Raw genomic sequence first — 11,042 nt, forward strand, 5'->3', positions numbered from 1 at the left:
AAGATAATGGTGAACGGACCAACGCGGATGGACCGCGCGAACAAGTAACGACACCGGTAGTTCGATAAATTTCCATCTCTTTTTTCGCCTCGTAAACCTGAATACCGTGACCAAAATTAGACTCGATATTTACGCGGATATTTCCCGCCCTGTATACATCCGGTCGACGATCGAACGATCGCACACCTCGAATATTTAAAAAAAAATCGAGGCGGAGGAAATGTTGTATCGCGCGACAAACTCGTCGCTCCGTTCGACCACGAGTTTAATATCCGCTACGATTATTATGATATCCGTTGCTCGAGGAGAAGTTGCTCGACTCGCAGGAAGCGGATCGGTATCGGCGACGTGATCGACGGATCGAAGGCTTCGAAACGATTGTATTGTATCGAACGATGGAATCGAACGGTGACCGAATACGGGTGGCCGTATACGTGCGAAAATTAATGTAGGAGAGGAACGTATACGCGTATGGAAGGTGTGTTAAAGGCTGGCGAGCTTAATTGAGCGGCACGAGAAACGTGACCACGATCCTCGGTTATGACATAACAATGAGACGGTGACATAAGTCGCGCACCATGATGTATCGTGGAACGCGGGTCGGAGTAGAGGCGACGACGATCAAGGTCAGCCAGTTTCCTGCGCCTCGAAAAGGGGGGAAGGGGAAGGAAGAAGGATTTATTACCGTATTTTCGTATATTCCTTCCTCTCAACTTGCGAACTTCGATTTCTTCCTTTCGAAACGGAACAGGCCGTTCGATACTCGTGTATCGATATCTCTACCTCTACGTTGCAACGCGATAAACGTTTATCGCGATTGGCGTTCGAAGTCGAGGGAGGGGCATGGCGCGACAGCGTGGAGCTGTCGGAAATCCCTCTATCGGCAAGTTGGCGCGAAAGTTTTGGCGTTCGAAAAGGTTTGATTTCGGTTTCTCGTAGCGGAAATCTATTTTCGATTTTGGTGGCGATTTTTAACGCGCGGCGAGGCGAGATACGTGGAAACGGGAATTCGATTAACGCGTTCGATGCAACGTGACACAAAGGCTGAGCGTCTCGTTGATCATGATTAGTCTCTATTCTCGTCTATGACGCTACTACTAACTGCATTCAACGAGATTCGACGCGATTACTTGGTTCAGTTTTCACAGGCGCGCGTGTATTCGGCCAAGATATAGGTCACTGCCTATGAGGTCAACTATTCGTAGATGGAAGCTTAGAAGCGGCCGAGAAGCTTAGAATCCGTTCCCCATCGAACGTGTCCTTGAACACCGCCTAAAATTAGAGTTTTCGCGGTACGCGCGGTTTCTCCATGTGCGCCTTCACCGCGCGGACCAAGTCGCCTCGTGTTTCTTATTAATTTTAGATATTATCGATTCCCACCACCATCGCCATCTCTCTGTCCATCTCTTTCTCGAGCTCTCTCGAGATAACGAGTGACATCATTTCCATCCCGTGCCGACTTAAGCGGTTTACACACCGCCGTAAACGTGTCGCGATCCTCTAGCTTTCTCTTGGGATACAGGATTCGAGTCGAGTCGGTTGTTATCGATTTCGAAAACGCTACGCACGCTATCGACGCTCGAAAATTGAAACTGGTTTCAAATCGATCTCGAACGAAGGTTACACGCGTTCGAAGTTTTCCACGCGTGTGCACGTCTCTTTATTCGTTAAAACGTGGTCGCAAGAGCGGAAGAGGCGAGATTGGCCTCTTCGTATCGTAATTCGGATAAAAGAGAGAAACGAAACGTTGTTGTCGTCGCCGCCGCTGTCTCGCCAGAGTTACATTATTTTTCGTTCTACCGCGCACGCCGTACGATCCTCGCCTATATTATCGTGTCGCAATATATTCGAGCTTTGTTGAAGATTTATTTTCGAAGCTGACAACAACAGTACATTCCTAGGACGGTGTAGGGAAATGATGTACAATTTGGTTCGCGTCAGAGATTAGTTCAGTTTTATAGTGGCGTTATTGTACGCGTGTGGGCCGTAAAATTTTGTAATGCTGACCATTTATTAGATAATTGTGCTCCATATTCTTGGCATATCTGATAAGGCGTGTTTAAAGTTGTATAAGGTGATCGGATAACGGAGTAGATCTCAGTCTTGTGAAAAATACGATACCCGTGTTTCTACGCGTGTTAGTTTTTTTTACCCGTTACCAGTTTTCAAAGAACTTCGAAAGCTCGTTCGCGGTTTAAAAATTATATTTTTAAACCGCACATTTATTAGCGTTTACGATAGACTGTGTAGCGTCTAAAAAAAGAAAAAAAAAGGTAGATATTTATTATGTTACGACGAGCAGTATACGTTCAACGCTTTCGTCATCGATTCTCAATGAATCGTGCGCTTCTCTTGTGAATCGTGCACATGGGATGTGTATGAGCAAATAATACGATAAAAAAAAATCGATCACGAGATATTTTTATCGTATTTTTATATCGATAATCGACATCGTACACGATTACTCAAATATTTGTTTATATTTTGTTTGCATTTCTCCATAATTGATAATTACGATAATTGGTATATCTGTAAAAAGTTCTCTTTCGATTCGAAAGAATATATTTCCTATAAAAAACGTAAGAATCATCAAGTTCTTAATATCTGTCACTTTTTTCCGATTCACGTGTTTCGCACGAGTATATATATATAAATTTCTTTCACAGTCATTCTTTGCAGCAGATTCTCGTGTGCAGATTTGTTATTCGTTTGTTTAATAAGGGTACGAGTAAGGCCAGAATAAAAACTTTGACCGATGAGTATATACATAACGACACGATACTTAATTTACGCTTCTTTGAGCTTTTGGGATAATTTTCAAATGGCAATGATTTTTTCCACTTTATTTGCAGCCTCATTATTATATTCATTCACTCACTCTTGGTGCGTACTTACTCTTCGACCACGATTTCTACCCCCATATATATTGTTTTTTCATGCAAGAATTCAAGACGTGAGTGTGCGCTAGAGAGATCTTCACGACTCCCCTCACTCTCTCTCCCCCCCAACCCCCCTTTCTTTTTTGGACCCTCTTGCGAACACGCAAAGTGGCCGTTTCCCTTGTAACGAATTGTATCATTAATTCACGTTGCGTTCACGTCACAGGTGAAGATCCGATGCTCAGCGACCAACAGCAATATCGATACATGACTGTTGACGACATGAAATCTATGGGGGATGACTCGATGCGCGTCAACGTGACGGACGACGAGAGGGATAATCGGCATTCCGGAGGTAAGTCGATGGAAGATTGCGTTTCAAAGCTTTTTCTCTCTCTCTCTCTCTTAGATTATATTGGAACAATTGGATTTCCGATCGAAGTTGAGCTCGATTCTCTTTCGACTAGGAGTGCAGTATTTCTTTCTTTTTTCTTTTTTTTTTTTTTTTTTTATCCATTGTAAACTTCAACGGGGTATAACGAAAGATTCGTTCGAGACGATGGAGGGTCGTAAATTGAATTCTTGGTTCAGAAGAAAAGACGGTCGATTGCACGTGTCGTTTATAGAAAGACAGAGGTTGAAAGCTTCGCGCCATCTTCGTATCGTGGAAATGTATCTTCGATTTTCGTTGTACGTGTAAAAATTTTAGCTGAAAAGATACTTGAGTTTAATTTAAAATGATATAAAATTTCAATTTCCTAGCACCCACGATAACCGAGATGATCACGAAGGAAACTTGTCAGCGTACAAATGCCGCTAATCTGAAACCGGACAATGTTGATATCAATAGGCACCCAGTTCACGTCGGGTACGTATTCGTTTATTCGTTTTCTTGTGAATTCTGTGAACATAACGGTAGTGAAAACAAAATTGTACAATTTAGGGTAGGTTGTATTTACTTATTAATTTATAATTGTACAATAATGCTCGACACGCGCACACTGTATGTATATATGTAAAGCGTTTTTCACGAAATTTCTTAAAAAGTCTCTTAAAATTTTAGCGAGTATTATACAACTTACCCCATATTTGCAAATATATTTATAAAATATCGAATGCATTTTACGAAGTATTTTATCAAGCAAAAAAAAAGAAAAAAAAACGAAACAAATTTGTTTGCAACATAATATGTATGTATTTTAAAATATATCAAATTTTCCAAATTTTCTTCGACTATCGTCAAATTGGCATTCCTTGCTTTTCGTTCTTCGTTGAAATTGAAAATTTGCATCGTTATCCGATAAATTTGAAAATTGTTTGCAAATTATACATATATATGCACGACAAATTGAAGGAAAAAAAAAACTAACTAAATTATCGTAAACAAGAAAATTACAAAAAAAAAAAAAATGATCTCTATATTTGCATGGTTTGTTTTAATAATATTTTAATAATAGCGCAACGTATAAATAAGACTAAGAATGAAATAGAAAACAATATGTACAGATTAATATTTCCTCGGATTAAAACTTGAAGCTGTAGTCGAAATTCTATTTGAAACGTATATATTCTATCTTCGAATCTCTCTTTAAGCTTGTAAAAATAGCTCGTTTTTATGGACATTTGGCATTTATTACCACAAATTTCGATATTTTCAAGATTATTACACGCACAAGCTTCGTGTCATTAAATTATATAAATACACGTTCTTCTTTGAAGTCGACGTGACACGATAGTATACGTAATTGTATACAAAACTACATAATGCATAAAAATACATTTCTTTGAAAATATAAAATATTTTTATCTCGTTGAATTGGAAAAAGAAAAAAAGTTTTCACAACTATATTTATACGCATACGCGCATATAATAAACAAATAATAACGTTTCTTGTAATCTTAATTTGCGGTTGAAAATTGTACATAAAAAAAACGTAATAGTACGCAAGCAAGTGGCGTACGTAAACGGAAACAATAATATTGTGTATTATAGTGTGATACGGTGTGCATTGGTGAAAGATATTCCTTGCTCTAATTAACCCTAATAGATTATTGGCTGGTATAACAATAAAACGTAATTTACAGGATCGTGTTGATAATCCGTACGAGCTGCATAAAGCAGAGCTTGGACCTTCTATTCTCACAAAAAAAAAAAAAAAAAAAAAAAAAAAGTCTCGAATCAATTTTTTTTTCTTCTTTTTTTTTTTTTTTTTTTAGTTGGCTTCATAAACGAGCGAAAAAATTGTTTCACTTACTAACTCAATTGACTCACATTTGAGGAAGCGAAGATTAAAACTAACTTCTTTTTCATTTCTTTCTTACCGCAAATATTACTACGTATCACGCGCATACACGTGATAACCGTTCCACTGAGCAGAAGATATAACGGTTCTTATGGGTCGTATACGTAATAATTGACATATATTCACTGTTACATAATCGCACGCATAATGAAAACATAACAGCGTAACTGTCACAGCTAGGAGTACGCGATGGAACGTTAGATATGGAGCCAACCGAGAGAGAATAAAACCGAGTAACTAAATCGGTCTTTACTCTGACGCCATCATAATAACCTCTCACAACGAGCTATCTTTTTTCTTTTTTCTTTTTTTTTTTTTTTTTTAATACCTTTATTTTCTTATAATTCTATTCTATTCAAAATGTTCAGTTTAACAATTTATATAATCAGCCAACAAGCTAAACAACAAGAGCCAACCGCTTTGGTGCCCTCGTTTACAATTTCTTCTTTGTCTTGCTCGTAGCGATAGAACTAGATTATCTCTAGTTATTAAAGCATGTTGTTCTTGAAATATCTCTTTGGGATGAACGATTCTTTGATTAGTGTCTAGCAATTCTAATTGAACACCGTGTTCCTTACTAATACCGGACCAGATTGTCGTAACCTCGAACTCTTACGATCGATCGAGTAATAATACCGAGGCGAACTTGGTGGTATAATGATCCTACTAAGCGCGAAGGAAATACGTATCATAAATTTCAAATATGTCTTATGTTATAAAATTGACTAATTTTTCTTCTTTTTTTTTTTTTTGCTCGAGTAATTTACAGATCATTTTGATTGAGCACGAGTTTGAAAATTATTATCTTGTTACTCCGTTCGAGAAATGAAAAAACTCTTTTATATGTATGTATATATATATATATATATATATATATACAACATATACAATGACACTGTTGTATCTTGAATCGACAATGAATCTTTTCTTAGCGCTTAGTAGGACAGGATACTTATTATATATCGGACAAATGACGTTTTGTCCATATAACGACTCTACTTCCTATCGAGTATATATACCTTCAGTGTGATCTATATAGAATGTCTTCCTTATATCTTAACCACGTACAAGAGCGCACAATATCTTTGCACGCACTTGTTTCTGGATATGTAGAATGATTTTTTTTTCTTCCCTTCCCAAGTGCACATTGACTTCCTAAAAACAAACAGCGGAGGAAAGTGCAAAATGCACGGCAAAAGAAAGAAAGAAAGAAAGAAAAAAAGAAAGAAAGAAAGAAAACATATATAGCATGCGCATGAAACAAATTTCTTATCCTATAATCATACCAGATTTTGTTCTGAGATCAGACCGTCCCTAGAGTCCTTAAACACATCGCTGGCAGCTCTTGGTACCATGTCGAAAGGACAAGGAATGTGGAGGGACAGGTACACCAACCCCTTTTTTATTATTTTCCCTTTTTTTTTTTTTTATTACATCTTTTCATTTATCTATAGAGTTAGATTATAGATCGTAGTATTATATAATTTTATTCCTCGAATAAATCATTAGAAATCTCGTATCTTTCTATATTTAATACGATGAAATTATTCAAATATGTAATATCGAATATTTGTTCGATTTATTCGAATTAGATAGAGAGACAAATTTATTCTTGTACATTCTTATATCATACACGATATCACGACACGCTGATATTTTAATCGATTATTATATAATATTCACTAATGGATTCATAAATTCGATGAGAAAAATTTACGTAATATAATAATATAATTAAGAAGATCGTAGATTATGTAGATTGGAAAATAATTAGACAAAATGTGATATGCATATATATAGATGGAATACTTCGATGTAAAGAAGCTCTTAAATTAATTCTGTAAATTAAAAGAAAGAATCGTTCGTCCTTTCGTTTAATGATGTATCTAGTTTAATCAACTTGGACACACATTTTCATCATATAATAATGGCTGCTGCTCGTCATTGTTCCATCTTCTTCCTATATGGACAAGTTTGAGCTATTTTTTGCACATGTAACGAAATCTGTCAATTATATCCTTCAAACGACAAGTATAACGATAACAAAAATTACTTGCAAATAAAAGATCATTGAGAATTGTGTAAGATATATAATTGCAGATTTCGGAACAATCAAAAATTTTACGTTGCCACCCTAACGTATATCTTTTTTTCGCAGAGTGTGAATGATGTGACCTCGTTCCGTCTCCACTATAATACATAATTATTACTGTTACATTTCCCCATTTTTTGTACTTTTTTTGTATAATAGAGAAGTGGTTTGCGTGTGATGATTGCGGGTTTTCGACAATCGGAATGAGAAACAATCATCATCAATAATAACGTTTTCAAATCAAGATCGATGCTTGGAAGAAGGAAAAAAAAAAAGAAAAAAAAAAGAAAAAAGAAAAAAAAAACAAATATCACAAATGTTCGAAAATCTGTAAAAGTTGCGCTAGTTCAGAATCTCGACTCCATCTATATCGTCATCTCTCACCACCATTTATATGGAACGAATGGATACTAACGCGTTTTTTTATTTTGTTCCCGATCCTCTCTGTTATTTTATTTGCGCTACTCGCAGAATTCCACAGTGGAGAAAGTAAGTGATCTTCTCTTGAATCTTAGCTTCTGCTACTTGCCATACCGCTCTTCGATATCATTTGTTTTTTTTTTTTTTTTTTTTTTTTTGATAGATTTTATGATCGCACAATACCCGTAGTCGCTCAACTTTTATTATTAGACAAGAAAATTGTGGTGCACAATGAATATTATGTTAACTAAAAAAAAAAAAAAAGAAAAATATCGAAGAAAAAAAACGTCTGAACGCTTATATAAATTTGAATAATGCGTATTTATTTCCTTTTTTTTTTTTTTTTTTTTTTTATTTCGATTTATAAGTATACGTCGTTTGAGTTATTAAATTATCGTAATTTGCACAGCTTATAAATTATTCCAAAAACGCGTTATATGTAAATCCTTCCATTACATCATCTCACTTGAACAAACAGCCTTCCTTCAAGGAATTTATATACGATATCGATATTTTTAGACTATTTGTAAATGTAACCGGGAGAAAAAGAGCGTGGTTTCAAAAGAACGCGAAGGCGTTTTTCATTACGTGTATAATAATTTTATTCGTGGCAATTAAACGAATATAAATGAAACGTAAGACGTTGCCTGTAATTATTTTATGACAAATCAACGTTTATATATTCACTGTGCACGATATTGTGATGCAGCATCTCTGTGAATAATTCTCAATAATTCATCGTGAAACTATGTGTCTCCACCAGCACCAATCATCGATCAGCAATACAGGGAGCAACGAATGAATCTTTGAATTTTAATTCGACCAATTCTTGTTTGATGATTCTTTTTTTTCCTTTTTTTTTTTTTTTTTCTTTTTAAATAGTACGTTCTTTAATAAATCGTTCGATGTTAATTAGCGTTACGCTTGCAGGCACGGAATATTCATGCAACAAATTCCCCGACACATGCTCACAACCCATACTATTCAGTTATAGTTATCTCTATTTAAAATTTAATTTGCTCCATTTTTCATGCAATTTATCTTTGCACTTTATTGTCTTGTGATTAATTTAATTTAATTTTTTTTTTTTACAGTTATACCTCATACGCAGCGATAAATCATATTTTGTATTCTTTTCCTTACGAAAAAAAAAAAAAAAAAAAAAAAAAAATTAAAACATTTAACACCATCGTGAATATATATAAAGTTCGCCTTCAGAATAATCCGATAATCTCGAAGAATAATTTCTCTGTACTCCTTAACTTTAATGCTTCTAGTAAAAATTATTTATTATCGTGAACGTTGCTTCTCGGCTTGGCGTGCTTTTATGATACTTATATATGATAACTCAGACATCTGTTTTTAATTGGCCTTTCAAAATATTTTTACTACTTTATTAAATCAAAAAACGAGAATCACGTACAACATCTTTTTACAAATTAAAAATTGTATCACTTTTAAATTAATATTATCTCTATCACTCTCGTGTTCTTTTTTTTTTTTTTTTTTTTTTTTCGTAATGTATATATATAAAATTGTACAAGACGGGAAAAAAACCGTCTTAAAATTAAAACCTCTTTCTCTAAAAATAAGTAATTTTACAGATTAGTGTAAATAATATGACGTATATATTTGTACATTTAGTAAAAATATTTTTTTTCTTTTTTTAATTGGTTTACATTACATAATTACGTAATTGGTTTAATTTGGACCAATAGCGATACAGCATGATTCGTATTATTTCTCGACAGGCCAAAATGTTCGCACAATATATGCGTATATGTAATATGTATAATAGTTTTTTTGAACAATGATTTTATGATTACGTGTCCATAATAATTAGCCACCCATTGCTCTTATTAATTTTAAGTCTCTCTCTCTCTCTCTCTCTCTCTCTCTCTCGTAACAAGACGATACGCGATACCTTTCCTCGAGAAAGTTATCCCGAATTTTGTCTATAATGCGTGCTTTTAATTGTGTAAACGACAGCTTCCTGGTTTCGTTTCTGGTGGATGCGCGAGGCGGTGCGATGCGCGGATGCAGGCACAGTGGTGTGCGCGTGATCGTTCCTCCTAGGAAAGCAGCGATGCCTATGCGCGTCACATGCAGATACCTGAGAAGGGACAAATTGACGAACCCGCCGCCTTTGATGGAAGGGGAGGCTCTTGCGAGTCGTATCCTGGAGTTAGGACCCGTGGGCGCCAAATTTTTAGGGTACGTTCGAAATACGAGTATTATTATTATTTATTTGTGGAAGCGGAATTGCGTTAATAGTACAAATAACGTAGAGATCTTTTCTCGTACCTTGAATTGATTAGATTAGATTTTTCAGATGATTCGCATTTTTGCGTATATAATATCAAATGGATAGAAAATTCAATTCGTAATTATATCGATATTTGTTTAAAGTCTTGGAGGACGAAAATATTTTAATCAATTGAATTTTAATTAAGAATAATAGGAATAGATGTTTATTTTGTATGGAAAAGAATGTAAGCTAATTGATTTGATAATTTGAAGGGAACAAATGTTGGCAGTTTATCAAAACGATGACACGATTTTCGAGGAAAATCGAACGTTTAAAGTTGTTGATAGAATGGTAAAATGGTTATTTTCAACTTTGATTTTTATAATATCTCGAGATTAATCTTAAGTTTAGAAATTAGAATATTCTGATTCATCGTAAAATGTAACATTGGCATGTAACAAAGAGATTTAGATAATCTTTGCTGACCTGAATTGGTCCGCTATTGTATTCGCTCGAACAATTCTTATTGTGCATACGTAATATTCATACGCTGAGAAACTTAAATCTCGATTTAATTCAGTTTTTTCCGTTTTCTGAGATTGAATTTGTTTAATAGTTGTTTAATAAGTATTGAGAAATTTGTATATTCTTATAAGTTTCAAGTCAACTTTCTTGTTAATAATAAGTAACAACTTTTTTAATCTCTTTCATTCAGACCCGTGATCATAGAAGTACCACACTTTGCTTCGTTGCGAGGAAAAGAACGAGAAATAGTTATACTCCGATCAGATAATGGAGAGACTTGGCGCGAGCACACCTTGGAAGCCAGCGAGGAGGCCGTCCAAGATGTGCTTAATGAGAGCTTTGAAGGAGAAGGTACGGTTTTAGAATAAATCGCAATAAAAAAGTTTCAATCTTTTTACTTTAGAAGAAAAAATTCATAATAGAGATGAACTATTACGAGAAAAAAATCTTCTATGATTAAATATCATCTAAATATTTTCTTATCAGACAGAATTATCATTTCTGATAATTCTTTTTATTTTTTTTTTTTTTTTTATAAATACTGATTACTTAAGTTAATAAAATTGTAAAGGCAA

General features: G+C 34.8%; 1 protein-coding gene across 13 annotated transcripts in view; it reads left to right on the top strand.

Moving 5' to 3' along the window:
* Positions 1-11,042, top strand: part of LOC102681644 (ankyrin-3-like) — an 80,239-nt gene that overhangs the window by 34,879 nt on the left and 34,318 nt on the right. For all 13 annotated transcript variants that reach the window (XR_004151045.1, XR_004151046.1, XR_004151047.1 and 10 more), the window contains exons 19-23: positions 3,106-3,234; positions 3,642-3,747; positions 6,490-6,567; positions 9,684-9,908; positions 10,658-10,818. Coding sequence is in view for 3 of the 13 variants with exons in the window: in XM_006619613.2 (XP_006619676.1) it covers positions 3,106-3,234; positions 3,642-3,747; positions 6,490-6,567; positions 9,684-9,908; positions 10,658-10,818 (699 nt within the window). In the remaining 10 variants the exon portion in view is untranslated. The remainder of the gene's footprint in view (positions 1-3,105; positions 3,235-3,641; positions 3,748-6,489; positions 6,568-9,683; positions 9,909-10,657; positions 10,819-11,042) is intronic.

This window comes from Apis dorsata, unplaced genomic scaffold, assembly GCF_000469605.1.
Source record: "Apis dorsata unplaced genomic scaffold, Apis dorsata 1.3 scaffold_429, whole genome shotgun sequence".
NCBI classification, from domain to species: Eukaryota; Metazoa; Arthropoda; class Insecta; order Hymenoptera; family Apidae; genus Apis; species Apis dorsata.